The 17,205-nt window shown below is 44.1% G+C and overlaps 1 protein-coding gene across 4 annotated transcripts in view; it reads left to right on the top strand.

Moving 5' to 3' along the window:
• The window catches only part of BBX (BBX high mobility group box domain containing), a 2,705,004-nt gene that overhangs the window by 167,683 nt on the left and 2,520,116 nt on the right, over positions 1-17,205 (top strand). For all 4 annotated transcript variants that reach the window (XM_044071093.1, XM_044071095.1, XM_044071094.1 and 1 more), the window contains one exon: positions 13,561-13,736. In XM_044071093.1, coding sequence (XP_043927028.1) covers positions 13,575-13,736 — 162 coding nt within the window. In that variant the 5' untranslated portion in view covers positions 13,561-13,574. The remainder of the gene's footprint in view (positions 1-13,560; positions 13,737-17,205) is intronic.

Raw genomic sequence — 17,205 nt, 5'->3', positions numbered from 1 at the left:
GCCGAGGCCAGACCCTGACTTTGGAATCCGGCCGACCGAAGGGCTGCCTGACGACAGGACAACCCATTTGTTAGGACTGCAGATGCATACCTCTCGGACATCTACATTTATGGTAGGTACAAAACTGTACTTTTTCTTCCCTAATTATACGAACAGAGCGGAGCAAAAACTGCATTGTCTGGATGTTCATCGTCAGCTCCGATATTATTTGGACAGAACTAAACAAATCAGGAAATCTGATCAACTCTTTATCTTATGCAGAAAATAGGAAAGGCTTTCCAGTATCCAAGGTAACTTTGTCTAGGTGGCTCTCTTCTTTGATCACGTACATTTACCAACTCAGAGGTAAAGAATTGCCTTCTAGGCCAAGAGCCTATTCAACCAGGGCACTAGCCACATCAACAGCCTTTCAAGCCAGACTACCAATAGACACTATTAGTGCGGCAGCCACATGGGCTTCTCCTCATACCTTTGTATCGCATTACAAATTGGACATGGCCTCCAGAAGCAGGGCAAACTTTGGTTCCACCATTCTCAAGAGTCTGTTCCAATGAGCCACCCAGGATGAAGGTGCTAGGGACGCGGTCCCATCCAGCAAGAATGAAGGCGAGATTGACAACTTAACATTGAGAAGTTATGTACCTACCATAACATTCCATGTTAGTTGTCTTCTCTCGCCTTCCTTCTTGCGTTCCGCCCGCCATCCCCCCAGCCTGGACAGACCGAGAAGTTTTTCACCCTTCTTTGAAGGGTCCTGATCTTGCATTTTCAGCCAATTACCTTGTCCTAGGGTAACTTCAGCTTAGATAGCGATCCTTTCGGGGTTATCCTTTTCCTCCTCCTCTCCAGTTGGAGGTCTATATTGTCTAGGTTGTTTTTTTTTCAGCTACCAAACGAGATCTGGGTAGTTATCGCGTAGCATCATGGAATATAGGGTTGCCTCGAGCCGGTAAAATTAGCTCTCGAGCTTTAGTAAGTGGCCGAGTCGGAGCCAAGGTTCGGCTCCGAACCCATCCAGCAAGAAGGAAGGCGAGAGAAGACCACTAACATGGAACGTTATGGTAGGTACATAACTTCTCATTTTCCTTTCAACAACAGTTGTTTGTGTTTCCAGACTCTGTTTCTTCTTCCTGTAACTCCTTACCATGTCACTTCTTTTGGCTCTGCCTGGTTCATCAAATTCATCATCACTTGTCTCCTTCCTCCATTTTCCAGCTCTGTAACAGTTATTTCTTTTCCTTCTTTTTCTTCAGTAGTTTTCTGCTGCTCCCCTCTCCAGCTCTGTTGAACTCTCATCCATCATAGGTTTCCAGGAACTGCAGTAGCAGCCCTCCAGTGCCACCTAACGGCTACAGAGAGTACTTCCCTTCTACTCCTCAAAGAGCAAGAGAAGATGTCTTTATGATGTCCTTCAAGGATGCATCTGCAATCATCACATATGGGTTGTCCTGCCTCAGGCAGCCCTTCGGCCGGCCGGATTCCAAAGTCTGGGTCCGGCGTCGGCTGATGTCGCCCTTTCCCCGACGTCAAAGCACCTGGGGTATAAAAGTGTCAGCCGACGCCATCTTCCTCAGTCTTTCTTGCCGCGTGGTGCCCCAAGCAGAAGCAGTTCGCAAGTGCCGGTCGGCCAGCTCCTGTAATTCAGCTAAACCGAAGACTTCAAAAGCTAAGTACCCCGTTGGGGACTCTTTCTTGCATCAGCCGACGTCAGATAAAATTAATAATTGCTTAACTTGTGGGAAAAAAATACCTCATAAGGATTTCCACTCTTACTGCCTACCTTGCCTAGGCCCAGACCACGACGTCTCTGCCTGTGCCGCCTGTGCTTCCTTCAACCGATGCACCCTTAGACGTCGGGCGGAGTTTGCAGAGGAATTTTTTGGGGCTAGTTTTGCTTATAATATGCCGTCGGAGACTCCGACTTCACATTTAATTAAAAAACAAAGGGACAAGGACCGACACACGCGGCCCGCGGTTTCGGCTGAAACCACGGCCAGGCCTACCGCGAGTGTCTCTGTCTCGGCTGAAACAGAGTCCTTGGTACTTCCGTCCACCGAAACAGTACAACCAACAACCTCGGCCCCGGAGGCCGCTTCTGTATCTGTTATTGAATCTCCTTTGAAATCCGGTGTCCAGGAACTTTCCGACACCGTTCCTTTAGACAAATCTACTCCAGCACGTGGTGCAGCCAGGCCTCCTGCATCCATGTCTATTAAGGCATTCTCTAGGGCTAAAGCTGCTAAACACTCTAAATCTATGCCTCCCAGGGTTATCCCTCAGGGACCCACTTCAGGTTCTCAGATTCTTAGTCTAGCAGAGGACCTTATTTCATTAATTAGGGGCTATCAGCCTCATCCGGACAGGGGCTCTCTACCTCCTATAGAAAAAAGGCCCAGGGTTGAGCCCTCTGATCCACATTCCTCAGATGAGGCCTCTGATGGCTCTGCTCTCTGACTACCAGGAGGAGGCTTTTTCGGCCTACGAGGATTTTGATGCAGAGGAATCTATCCCTTCGGCCTCCCCTCCTGAAGAGCTGTCTTTTGGGGAAACTCTGCACACTATGAGGGAGCATTTCCAATGGCAGGGCCAGGAATTCTCTGATTCCAGGAAAAGATTAAGGACTTTCTTGCATTTGCCTCAGCATAGACCTTTGGCTATTCCCCCTGTTTTGAATGTCATTGATGATGTGTACTCTGAGTCTAGCACAACCCCTGACACTCTCCCTCCGGCCCCTGTCAAACCCGACGGGTATTACAGGGTCCCGGAATCACATCTTTTCCTTTACAAGGCCCACTCTGCTGATCCAGAAACTATTTCCCAGGGCCCTAAAGGGGTTTCAGCTGTCTCTTCAAAAAATCCACTCCCCTCTGAAAGGGAGGCCAGGGCTTTAGAGCGATGGGGTAAAAAAGTGTATACTTCTGCTACCCTTTCTATGAGGGCTTTAAACTGTCAATTTCATATGATACAGTACCAAGAGTATTTGTTAGATGAATTGCATAAAAAACTGTCTTCACCTGAACCCCAAGATCGTAAATCACTTCAGGATCTGGTACATAACTCTCAACAGGTTAGCAACCATTTCTTGCAGTGTGGTTATGATGCATTGGAAGCTTCATGTAGGTCAGCTATGACAGGTGCAGTCATACGTGTAGGCATGCTTGGCTGAAGGAACAATCTCTGCCAGACCATGTTAAAGCAAAGCTTCTGGATGCTCCACTGGAAAAGCAAAAGTTATTTGGCTCCACTGCTCAGGAGGTCTTAAAGAAATTTGAAGAAAAGGCAAAATCTGTACAAACAGTCAAAGATTTTATGCAAGTCCAACCACCAAGATTCAGCAGAAATTGGCCTTCCAAGAACTGGTCCTTTCCAGACACAGAGATTTCAGAGAGGCAAGAACAGGCGTGCCAGAGGTAGAGGGCAAGCTAGAGGCTCCTACAGAGGATGTCAATGGCAGCCTCCCAACCAGAGAGGTAGTGCAGGGCCTACAACTACTGCACAAGGACAGACTCAATGACTTTACTTTGACACCGCCAACCAGGGCTCAATTGGAAGCACCTTTGGGCGGAAAGCTTTCCTTATTTTCAGAAAATTGGCACAGTATTACAAGGGACAAATGGACACTACAAATAATAGACAAAGGATACAGGTTCCATTTCCACACATTACCGAAAAGAAAAGGCATGCCAGACCTGCCACCAAATCAAAGGGCAGAGGCTTTGAAACAAATTTCAAACTTAATGGAAATGAAAGCAATAAAAAAGGTTCCTCTCTCAGAACAAGGCCAAGGATTTTTTTCCAGACTCTTCCTTGTTCCAAGAAAAGAAAAACAATGGAGGCCTATTCTCGACTTGTCCGCACTAAATACTTATCTCATTGTGCCAAAATTCAAAATGCTGACTCTACAGCAACTCCTTCCCATGCTGGGCAAGGGGTCTTGGCTGGTAACTCTGGACCTCAAGGAGGCATACCTGCATGTCCCTATCAGACAAAGCTGCAGAAGACACCTCGGATTTCTTGCAGGTTCAGAGCATTATCAATTGTCAGCATTGCCCTTTGGCTTATCTACTGCGCCCAGAGTATTCGTGAAATGCCTTGCATCAGTAATTGCACACTGCAGACTTCAGGGGATGCAAATATACCCGTATCTGGACGACTGCCTTATACAAGCGGACAGCCAACAAATTTTGGAAAAACACTTGAGTTATGCCATCCACCTTCAGGCCTTGGGATATACAGTCAACATTCACAAGTCAAGACTTGTACCATCCCAAAGAATAACTTTTCTGGGTGCGGATCTAGATACTACCACCCAAATGGCTTTCCTCACAGAAGAAAAACAAAGTCAGCTACCGGATTACTTCAAAAACCTGTCAAGACAAACTCAGCTGACTGCAAGGAAAATCCTGCAGGCCCTGGGTTACATGGCTTCTTGCATTCTTCTGATTCCTCAAGCAAGGCTACATATGAGGAAACTACAATGGTACCTAAGGAGTTTATGGACTCAGCACAGTCACAGCTTGGAAACTTTGATACCACTCATCCCATGCCTTCAAAGGGAGTTTCTGTGGTGGGCTCAAGCAAGCCAGTCAAACAGGGGTCTGCCCTTCAGCAAACCTATAGCCAGCCAAACCATTACAACGGACGCTTCAGACCTCGGATGGGGAGCGCACATGGAGGGAAGGTGCATCCAAGGACTATGGTCACAAAAAAAGCTACGCATGCACATAAACCAAAAGGAAATGCTGGCAGTGATACATGCACTCGAGGCCTTCAAGTTATTTCTACATCAAGTTCACCTGCTAATAAGGACAGACAATACCACAGTTATGTGGTACATAAACAAGCAAGGAGGCACCCATTCCTACCCTCTTTGCAGACTAGCAATGAATCTATGGGAACTTTCCTTGACACTCAATATACAGCTGCAATCCCAGTTTGTGCCAGGAAAGGACAATATACTGGCGGACAGCTTAAGCAGGAACATCATGGATGCACACGAATGGATGCTGCACCCACACATCTTCCATCAGATAACTCACTCATGGGGGAGACCGGACATAGACCTCTTTGCCTCCCCACACAATCGTCAGCTGGAGAAATTCTGCTCAAGGACATACCACCCACAAGCATGGAAAGTGGACGCCCTCTCTTTCAGCTGGAGAACTCTAACAGTGTATGCATTCCCACCTCTTCCATTAATGACCAAGGTCTTACTGAAGGTCAAGGCAGAGCAGCCAAGAGTGATTCTGATAGCTCCGGACTGGCCAAGACAGCACTGGTACCCATTGCTAAAGAGCACGTCTCAGACGAAACCATGGCTTCTTCCACAATGACCGCTTCTCCTGACACAGCACAATTACAAAACTCTGCATTCCAACCTGAAAACATTGCAACTAGCTGCCTGGAAAATACCTTGATTCATCACCAGGATAAGCTATCCAAGAGAGTGAAGGATATCATCATGGAAGCTCGCAGGCCTTCCACAAGAAAGGCATACTCAGCAGAATGGAAAAGATTTCACACCTGGAGCACCTCAAAGGGCCTAGATGCAACAGTTATGAACATGGCACATATCCTGGAATATTAGGCAGAAATGCTCCACAATGGCCTGTCTTACTCTTCCATTAAAATTCATGCTTCAGCAATTTCAGCAGAGTACAACACTGATCCACCTGTCTTCTCTCATCCTCTCCTAAGACAGTTTCTAAGAGGAATTAAAAACATTAATCCCCCAAGGAATCCACCAGTGCCTACTTGGGGCCTTAACTTCGTGTTGGAAAAACTAACACTGCCTCCCTTTGAACCAGCAGCATCAGCAGAGCTGCAGTTCCTGTCTTGGAAGACTGCTTTCCTTCTGGCCATAACCTCAGCAAGAAGAGTATCTGAGTTACAGGCCCTTATGGCAGTGCAACCATTTCTTATCTTTCATCAAGACAGAGTCTGTCTGAGAACCAATCCTTCATTTATGCCAAAGGTGGTATCCAGAGTCTCATTAAACCAAGCTATTCACCTGCCTACCTTGTTTCCAAATCCACAAAACAAAGGGGAAAAGCTTCTGCACACCCTGGACATACACAGACAGTTGCGCTACTACTTGGACAGAACTAAAACTTACAGAAAAACTGACCAGCTGTTTGTAGCATATGCTGCTGGTGCACAAGGAAAAGCAATTTCCAAACAGACAATTTCAAAATGGATAGGGAATTGCATTCGTTTTTGTTACTCCTTTCATGGAAAGACTGTGCCAGCTAACATTAGACCTCATTCCACCAGAGCTACAGCCACCTCCACAGCCTTCTTAAGAGGGGTGGCTACCAAGGACATTTTAGAAGCTGCTACATAGAGCTCCATGCATACATTTTCCAAGCATTACAATTTACCTTTATATTCCAGATCCAGAGCAGGCTTTGCTACGGCAGTCCTGCAGGGAATTTTAGCTACATCATCATTTACATAGGTCCTCCACCCCCAGATTGGCTATGGTATTCTACCCATATGTGATGACTGCAGATGCATCCTTGAAGGACATAGTACAGTTTTGTACCTACCATAAATGTAGATGTCCGATAGGTATTTTTCTGCAGTCAGGTTTACCCTCCCTCCTTCCCCTCTGTGGTATTTCTTGGGTTCTTATCCCTCTCATAGCTAGCTGGGGTTATCTATTATGGTGTATTTGTTTTATATACATATATATATATATATATATATATATATATATATATATATATATATACACATATATATATTTCTGAAAATGTTTGGAAATTATTGCATTTCTCCAAAATTTAGCCTTCCTTAGAGGGCACCTGGCATCTGGGGCAAGAAAAACTGAGGAAGATGGCGTCGGCTCACACTTTTATACCCCAGGTGCTCTGACGTCGGGGAAAGGGCGACATCAGCCAACTGCGGACCCAGACTTTGGAATCCAGCTGACCGAAGGGCTGCCTGAGGCAGGACAAACCCATATGTGATGACTGCAGATGCATACCTATCGGACATCTACATTTATGGTAGGGTACAAAACTGTACTGTCTCATGTTGCAGTATTCTGCATATGGATTTACTCCTCTTGTCTCGCATACGTACAGCCGGTATGCAAAAGTTTCCAGTCCTTCTGAGGTGTGTGTGATGTCTGACAATGTGGCTGTAAAAATGATGGCATGCACCAGCCCTCAGAACTTCTCAGGCACCAGTCATACTCCAGGTGCTACAGCTACTGCTGACGTCTGATTTGTATAAATCAGATAAGTACCCCATTGGGGACCTTTTCACTTCTTCCTTTAAAGTTCCATTGCCTGTTCATGTCATCCAGAAAGGGTAAGTGTCACTGCGGCTGTGAGATCCCTCACAAGGACGCCCACGATAAGTGCCTTTTCTGTTTGGGATGGTTGCACAACCACAATGCCTGTCCTATCTGCCAGGCCTTTGTACCTAAGACCCTTCGTAGCTGCTTGCATGCGTTAAACCTGTACTTGGAAAAAGGCTTAAGCAGGTCACTTTAGGGATGGAGGACTCCCCAGACATTTCTTTGGAACCACCAAAAAAGAAGGCCAAGACCTTATGGCCTTCAGCTACCGCTGAGCCTCTTCTGTCCGATCCTCAGCCAGTAGCCAACTTCGACCTGGTAGAAGAGCCAGATGCGGATCTGCCGCATTGGGTAGAGCAGGTACCTTCATGGATGCCGCACAATCCCTCGGTGAGAGCACGTCTGCTCAGGCTGTACTGGCGTCTGTCTCCGACACCGGAGGGGAGAGCCAGCTCTTTTTGAAGGCTTGTCTGATCCCTCCAATCCTTTAAAGTCTCCAGATTCTAGGCCTTGACAGATGCATGCTAGGCCCCTTAAAAGAGAAAGCATATTTCTCCTTCTGAAAGCACACAAGGGGTCCCTGATTCACCCACAGTGGCAGCTTTCTGAACCTCACCCTCTGGCTGATAAGATTCTGATTCCCTTCCGACACCTTTACATCAAGGATGTGCTCAATGTCCTGCAGGAGGCCAGGAAACCAAATACAAGAAAATCTTATCTTTTTGTAAGTGGAAAAGATTCACTTTTTAGTGTCACAAAAGACAGCTGGACCTGCTTTCTAGCGAACCCCCTGTAGTCCCGTCTTACCTGTGTGAGCTACTGCAGACTGGCTTGGCTTACTCATCTTTCAAAGCTCATCTGCCTGCAGTTTCTGCATGCCTTCCTCTAGCGTCTAGGCTTCCTTCTAAGCTTTTCCTTAAAGGGGTGCTCCACCTCAGACCTCCCAGGAAACAGTACCCTCTTCCTTGGGATCTTACCTTTGTGCTGGAAAAGCTTACGCTCCCTCCCTTTGAGCCAGCAGATAAAGCCTCTCTAAAGCATTGCACATGGAAAACTGTACTTGCTAGTAGCCCTGACCTCAGTGAGAAGATTATCAGAACTACACGCCCTTATGGATATTCCTCCTTTTTCTACATTTCCACAAGGATAGGGTTACCCTTGGAACTAACCCATCTTTCATGCTCAAGGTGGTGAATGACCTGTCCCTTAACCAGGCCATACACTTACCTGTCTTCTTCCCCAACCCACAGGGGGACAGTGAGAGGGTACTGCACTCCCTGGATGTGCATCGACAAATTGGGTATTACTTGCATAAAACAAGTCCATCAGGCAGGCGGATCAACTCTTTGCATCCTTCCACCTCAGAGCCCTGGGGAAGGCAGTGGTCAAGCAGACCATATCTACTTGGATCTCCAAGGCCATCACTTTCTGCTACCAATTCCAAGGTAAATCCCTGCAAGGTGCAGTTATAGCACGTTCCACCAGAGCCATGGCTTCTTCAGGAGCCTTCTTTAAGGGCCTGGATACCTCAACTTTCCTGGAGGCAGCTACTTGGTCTTCTGTTCACACCTTCACCAAACACTACAAAGTTGATTACATCTCTAGAAACAGGGCAGGGTTTGCCAGGGCTATCCTTCACAGATTCCTAGAGTCTGCCTCTAGACTCCACCCCAATCACAGTGAGCTTTGGCACTCACCCATATGCAGAATACTGCAACATGAGAATAGAAGGACATAGAAAAGTTGTGTAAAATCTTACCATAACCATAGATGTCCTTCTCTTCCATGTTGCAGTATTCCCCACCTTTCCCTCCTGTTAGGTTACATTTCCCCATCTGGGTGGCACTGGACTGGCATTGCCCTTAAGACTGGCTCCAACTGGAGCTTTCAGTTCTGAGGGCTGGTGCGTCCCAACGTCACTTTCATGGCCCACGTTCCCTCTGTCACGTCAGATGCACACACACCTCGGAGGGACTGAAAACTTTTGCATACTGCTCGTATGTACATGAGACGAGAGGAGTAAACCCATATGCAGAATACTGCAACATGGAAGAGAAGGATATCTATGGTTATGGCAAGATTTTGCTCAACTTTTCTTTCTCCAATGTCCCTGGCCAAATTTCCCTTAGTATAAATAGCACTGCGGATCTCCCCATGTTGGTGTGAATGACCTGAGATGTACCTCCCTGGACTATATGAAAAGAGACATGGAGGAGCTCTCCGATCTTGTAGCCCAGGCAGATATGACCCTAGCCCGGAGTAGCATCCTGCCATCACCCAGAATTATACCACAGTACAAGGGCAAAATGATTGACTTCAATTGGCTAAGTTTCTTATGTCATTTTAAGGGGATCCAGTATCTGTCTGCCTGGGATGACATGATCGACAGACCACGATGCTTTGCCAGAGATGGACTGCACCTGTTGCCTTTGGGATTCTGGATACTGGCTAAGGCACTTGCCACCCCTATAGTGCCTTATTTAGGCAAGGTTTAAATGACAAATTCACCATTCTAACAGGTACAAGCAAGCAAAATTTGAGGGTAATGCTACTCAATGCTAGATGTCTAAATCTCAAAATACATTCACTCGAGGGGCTCCTTAAAATGGAGAACATTGACATCTGTGCAGTGACAGAGACCTGGTTAAAGGCTCCAGCGAGCACCCCTGCATTACCAGGCTGTAATTCATACCACACCTTTCGGCCACCTAACCTGGACCGAAACACTAAAGGTGGAGGCGTGTCCATATTCATTAAGGATATCCACACTTCCAGGCTAGTTGCTCAGCATAATGCATCTGAGATTATCCAAGTGCAACGAACTCTGGGCAAGACCTCAATCCAAATTGTAACTTGCTGTGGATCCCCCACCATGCCCCAGGATTCCCACTCCTCATTTCTTGATGCACTGGAAAATATTAGGGTACAACAATAACGGGCAATTTCAACTACCCCACCATTAACTGGGAAGACTACTCGTGTACCAAATCTTTTTGCTCAACATTTTCTGGAATTTCTAAATTTCAATGCCTTGGATCAACTTATCCACATCCCCACCAGGGGCAGCAATATCCTAGACCTGGTCATTACCAACATGGGTGACCAGTGTTCCACACCAGAGGTCAGTTCCTCGTTGGTCAGATTCGACCATAAGCTAATCAGCCTAGACATCCACATCCCGCCCCTACCTCCCATTAGGGAAACCACAGTAAAAAATTTCTCCAAAGCCAACTTCACGCTTCTTAAGACAGAAATGGTAAACTTCACAACACCCATGCAGATGGACAATAGAGGTACGACTGCTGAATCCTACACAAATGCACTTATAAGCACTTACACAAGAGCATGGATCGTGCTATCCCTAGCAGAGCCAAGATGCTATCCTCCAAAAAAAGGAAGCCAATCTGGTGGTCCCCTGCCATAAAGAAACTCTACAAAAGAAGAAAGAAACTGTTGCAAAAAAGAGTAAAATCCCATGACTGGAAGAACTTCCTGGTCAGCCTCCGTAAGAAGCTGAGATCCCTCATAAAATCCTCCAAAGCTAGTTATGAAAACAAAATCGCCACTGATTCTAAAGACAACCACAAAACATTCTATAGCTATGTCAAGAATCTCAATGGGAACACTCGGATCTGCTCTGAGTTACAGCACAATGGCACTAAATATACAGAACCAATTGATATTGCCAGTATCCTGGCAGATAGGTCCAGTGTTAACTTTACCCCCACCCCCTAAAGTGCCCATCTCTGTACCAGAAGAATGCAAAGTTCCTGTAATCACGGCTGCACAGGTAAAACCACACTCTCCAAAGCCAAGAACACAGCATCCATGGGACCTTACAACATCCCAGGCTGAATTCTACATGAACTACAGAATGAGCTGGCATCCCACCTAAGCACCATGTTCAATCATAGCCTCACCTCAGGCTTTGTGCCCACTGAATGGCGCACAGCGACAGTTATCCCACTCCATAAAGGGGGAGCCATCACGGACCCCGGGAACTACCGCCCCATTAGCCTGACGAGCCTGGTCTGCAAGGCCATAGGTTCATAGGTTACTACTAAGCTAACTGCCCTTGTGAGACATTTTAAGCATAGCCAATTATCCCTTGTGAGACTCAAACTCTGCACCTTGTGTTTGTAAGGCAAACACCTTAACCATTAGGTCACCCTCCCAACCCAATGTTCCCATGGAACGTATCATCATGGAACTTATAAACAATGACACTGATAATCTCCAAACTCTGGACCCTACCTAGTTTGGGTTTCTAAAAGGCAGATCATGTCTCCTTAACCTGATAGACTTCTTTGAAGCAGTCACCAAAGCCGTAGAATAGGATAAGATGGTTCACACAGCCTATCTAGATCTCGCGAAGGCTTTCAGCACCATCCCCTACTCTGGAACTATAGATACACTCAGTAAACTAGGTATAAATCCCTATGTCACAAGATGGGTTGCCAACTGGCTCACTGACCGAACCCACACTGTGAAAGTAGCAGACTCCAAATCCAGCTTCAGACCAATGACAAGTGGAGTACCACAGGGTTCAGCCCTGGGTCATCTCCTGTTTGGTATTTGCTTTTTTGAAGTACAGGCTAACACAGAAGGTCTTTGGCTAACTAAGTTTGCAGATGACTGCAAACTAAGAGCCGTAATTGAAACTCCTAACAATGTGGACATCCTACAAAAGGGCAATGAGACAGATACCTGGTGTCAAAACCATGGCGTCAAGCTCAATGCCAAAAAGTGCATTGTCATCCTCTTTGGTAATAACTCTGTACCCATGAGCTACCACATAGGTGGTAGTCTACTTTAACACTGAAAGTGTGATGAGACCTTGGAGCACAGGTGGACAGTAGTCTCTCCGTTGGTAATCACATCGCCACAGTAGTCAGGAAATCTTTCTACATGGCACACCTCATCACAAAAGGTTTCTTATCCAAGAAAAAAGAGGTAATTGTTCCCCTCTACTTGTCACTCATTAGACCCATTATAGAGTACAACGCCCATTTTGGTATGTACCTCACAAGACATCTACAACAACTAGGAAGGCTGCAGAAGTACCTCACAAAGAGGATTCCTGGCCTCAAACAGATGTCCTATGCAGACCATCTCAAAAAACTCCAGCTTTACTCCGTCGCATATCGCCTTCTCGGAGACGATCCCTGCATAACACCCAAAGCTGTTGGACATGCTCCATTTAAAGAAATGCCAATCCCTCCAAGCTACACGCTCTAGGGACCTAAACCTTGTCACCACAATAAACAGAACATGCTGGAGGGATAGATTCCTCTCCCAGAGACTTCCCATACTCTGGAACAAACTACCTATCTGTATCAAACAAAGCTCCTCATTAGCACTTTCAAGAAAAATCTTGATGATTCGATGGGAAATAGGAAATTCACCCTGGGGATCACTTCTGTGGCTTTGCTCAACAGGGGCAAAGGAAAATATTTTTCTTGGGTGGTGAAAGCCAGGGTACCTTTTTGGCTAGGCTTGTATAGGCCCTAGGGCCGATAGGCCTAGTACCTATCTATGAACCCTGAAAAGAGGCTGCTAACCTAGTGAGACTAACTCTGCCAACAGAGGGATACATAAACTGTATTTTTGCTTGCCTAGATGGCTATCCAGTGATGGTTTAAAACTAGCTGAAAATGTTCCAAAGAGATAGCTAGAAATTCTTAGCTGAATTCAGGGAACCTTAGTTGCTCCTTGGTAGTGAATCCTCTTCTCTAGAGGAAAAAAAGTGAAAAAAGGCTGCTTTCTCCATCGACTAATAAATGAGTTTTGGAGAGAAATTGCCTTTGTTTACCTTTTTTCCTCTGGAGAAGAGGATTCATAATTAAGGTTTATTGAATTCAACTAACATTCTCTATCCCTTTGGGACATTTTCAGTCAGATGTAAGGATATACCCTTAATGAATACAGACACAAAATGCATGCACAGATTCCTTCTGTGGTAACCAGGTTTCACAGTATAACTTTTAACATTTGTTCTGATTTTTTTTTCCCTCTTTTTCACTTCATTGTTCATTGCAACTGCTATATCATGATAAATGTTACCATTGCTTAACCTACTGTAGAGGATGATTCATTTATTGTGCAGTAAAATTTGGGAGCTCTATTTTCTGAGTTGTATTTCATAAATGGCTGCTAGTAAGATCTATGTATTACTAAAGATTCTCGTAACACAGGAATTAAAAATGGAATGAGTACAATGTTTTTATGATTAGTGCTGCTTTCTGTATTTATAGTGCAAGTGGCAGCTATGAAAAGCAGCAGCCGCAACAGGGATCACATAGCTGAGGGTGAAGGAACTGGAAAGCGGCCAAAGAGAAAGTGTCTTCAGTGGCACCCACTGCTTGCTAAAAAGGCTGTTGAGTTTTCTGAAGAAGAGGAGGAAGATGAAGATGAGGAAGAAGTGGATAAGGTACAGTGTTGTAGTTCCAAGTACATAATTTCCATTTTTTTTCCTTTGCTTTTAGATAACTCTCTCGTTAGTCATAACAAAATTGATTTTTATTTTGTATTGTATGTGTTAATAGATGCGTCAAAATATTTTTATTTATGACTTGTAGAAAGATGAAAGTTGTTCTCAGAATCCTAAAGTCACTATGCATTCTTGGCCGTATGACACATGTTGCTTTTTATTAAAATATTGATTAGAATTAGCTGCGTTTTGTTTATGGGATTTTAGCGCATAAATTAATAACATACATTATTTGTGTCTTTTACATGGTAATTTTAAGGCATCTCAGTCCAGCTGCATTAATGTTTGATAAGTCTAAGAACTTGTATAAAATACAGTTGTGTAAGTAAAATACTAGAACAGTAGTAGTTTGAGCAGACTCTTGTTGCAGTAGCCTTAGCTGTTTGGGTCTTTCTCCCATTCTGAAATTGTTTTCAGAACTTAAGGTTACCTTCCACATGCTCTGTCGAGTTTGAGGGGAATTCCACTATAAAGACGGTGCTATTTTAGTCGGCATTCTTTTTTGCCAAGAAAAAGAGAGGCAAGAGCTTTGAAAAGGATAAGGCTGGGAAACAAGCCAAACAATAAACTTATACACAAGGGTATAGTCATCCATACCTTGTTAATTCAAAAAGAAAATCTACTGTTAGAAGTTTTTTTATACAACTGTACTGTGGTCAATATTTAGATAACTGTTGGAGTAGCCTAAGCTGTTTGGGTCAATTATCATAGCTTAGAAACTAATAAAGCAGGGGAAAGGATATAGTAAGAATCTAGGAACCCCTGAAGAATGATCTTAGCAAAGCTTGTTCTGTTCTCTGAAAAGAAATCCATTTTGTTGCACTTTGGAAAAATGTGATCTGACGGCCAAATTGCTGCCTCTAGAAAACTTTGCGTCCACCTTTTTCCAGAAAGAAACTGTAGAAGCAAAGGTAAATCCCTCGTGGAATGGGCCCAACCCTGCCTGGAAGTGGATTATTATGGCGAGTATAACAAAAGACAGTAGCATGAGACAACCATGTAGAAATAGTTTATTTTGACACTGCTTGTCATTTACTTTCAACTTCATAAGAGACAAACAGCTGATCAGCTTTTCTGAAGGCTTGAGTTTTGTCATGTTGATACCTAAGCTGCCTGTGGGCATCCAGAGTGTGAATAGTATTTTCCCCTGTGTATTGTGATTCAGGGAAAGAAGCCTAGATTATAGTCTGCTTTAAGTTAAACTCTTGAGACCATTTTAGGCATAAAAGAAGGCTTGGTTCTCTAAGAAACCCTGCCCTTGATAAAAATGTAGTAGTATTGACTCTGAGCTTGCAACTCATATACTCTCCTAGTAGAACTCAGAGCTATGAGTAAAACTGTCTTCCTTATTAACAATCTCATTTCAGCCGGATGAGCTGGTTTGAATGGAAAGAGAGTAAAAATTTCGAGGACAAAGTTAAGATCCAAAGGAGGATCCACTTGCTTTCTAGATAGACAGCTGTGCATCACCCCATTCAAAATCTGTTTAATTTGAAGATACGGAAGTTGACTTGGCAGACTTAAGAGCATCTGAAATGAACAGTCATGCTTTCATAGGTAAACAAGTGCTCGTTCTTATCAGATAATGCCGTTACCAAATTTGCAAAAGGTAAAGTATGGAGCTACAATGAGGAGTATTTGAAGATTGGTTTGAGTAATAGGAAAAGGGCTGTGCTTAGTCTCAGGTTTGTTTTTGTTTGTGATTTTGTTACATTTTTACATTGAAGGTAAGTATTAAAGTACATGACGTCAGTGATGATTGATTGTGTACCTCCTACTGTTCACTTCTCAAGCACTGTTTGAATATTCAGTAAGTGCACAACTAAGCATTCACAGACTGCAATTAACATTCCACATTGGGAACAGTAGCATCATATTAAAGATATGGCAGTCTAATGGCTGTAGACATCAATAAAAATTCAAAAATTGCTGTAGAGTAATAAAACCACATAGAAGTCAGTAAAACATAATTGAGCAGCAGCTTCCTCAACTATCCCTCTCCCTGTGAGCTTAAAAGATAAAACTGTTACTAAATGAACTTAAAGTAACTGAAAGCATAGAACTGCATGCATATGTGTTTCTGCATCTTAAAGTTTGAATATCCACAAAGCCTATAAAAACTTCAGAAGAATCCTAACTGTTAAGAGTCCGCAACAAAAGGAAGTGGCCTTTTTTTTAAAATACTTTTCCCAGAGGCTACCGCGTAATCTTACGGGTTACGGTTATTCCCTCCATATGAGCAACCTTGCTTGTCCACTCTGGAGCTGTGCCACCCTGCACTTTATATGTATAATACCATGTGAAATCCTTCTTTCTTCCAGTCATGGCATGGTGTCTGCCTGACTCACAATTATGCCCAAGCAAGTTAAATGCGTATCACCAGGTGCATTTTAGTAATTTTATTACAGCTATACTGAGGTGCTAAGAATATGGACTTGGTGCTTTTTTCCTTTCAAAAGGAGGTGGGAGGTGCTACAGAAGTTAAGTCTTGAGATAATCTAGACAGTTTTAATAGTAACCAGAAGATCAACATGATTACATTCCTTGGGCGTACCATAGAAACCCCATTTTCATTCTGTTAACACTTGGGCAGCTTAAAGCATTGTTTCTTAGCAGATGGTACACACTTGCAGTCATCTTTTAAAAAATGATCAGAGGCCAACGTTGGCATACAGTGCTACACATTAACTGCCTAACCTTGCAATGTGACCCATAGCAACCAGCCAGTGGACTTTACATGTGCTGTCTCTGGTGGTAATTTGTCATCCATGAAAATGAAATGGAAAAGTGAGCTGGGGGATTTTGACACCAACACGTATACCATGTCATGCCACAGTGCCATTCCCCTTAATGTTACAGCATAAAGCCTAATGTCAATGATAGGATTAATGGTTCAGTAAGACAGTAGTATCAGCTGCAGACATGGTCAGGAATGTAGTATACTCGGTTTTATACCAAGTCTCCATCATAGCCACAGACAGCAGAAAAATAGTCAACATTTTCTTACTGCTGCCTCAGCAGCCATCTGAAACTCTCCAGCTTAGTTCCCTAAGATGAAAACAGCACCTGTAACTCCAGTATTAACTATTATTCTCAGGAACCTTCATGCAGACAGCAAATTAGTACTTCTGTGCATACCCAATTTTAATTGTGGCAGAAAACTTGCATATCTAATCTCTAATAGATATCAACTGTAATATCAAAAGCCAATAATAACAAGGCTAAACAACTTAATGTAATGTGCAAGTGTGTTTTTTAGTAAGATTAGCATTAAACTTATCAGTTTCTGAGACCAAATCTACATCTTGAAGTTTCAGCCAAAAGTCATTGCAATGCAGATAGTATTTTCATCTGAATTTAATGGATGCTGTTTACAGTGAAGCAGAAAAATCTTTGAAAAATTCTACCT

The sequence above is a fragment of the Protopterus annectens genome, chromosome 5.part0, assembly GCF_019279795.1.
Source record: "Protopterus annectens isolate FY-2018-M chromosome 5.part0, PAN1.0, whole genome shotgun sequence".
NCBI lineage: Eukaryota > Metazoa > Chordata > Ceratodontiformes > Protopteridae > Protopterus > Protopterus annectens.
This window is presented reverse-complemented; position numbering and strand designations above follow the sequence as displayed.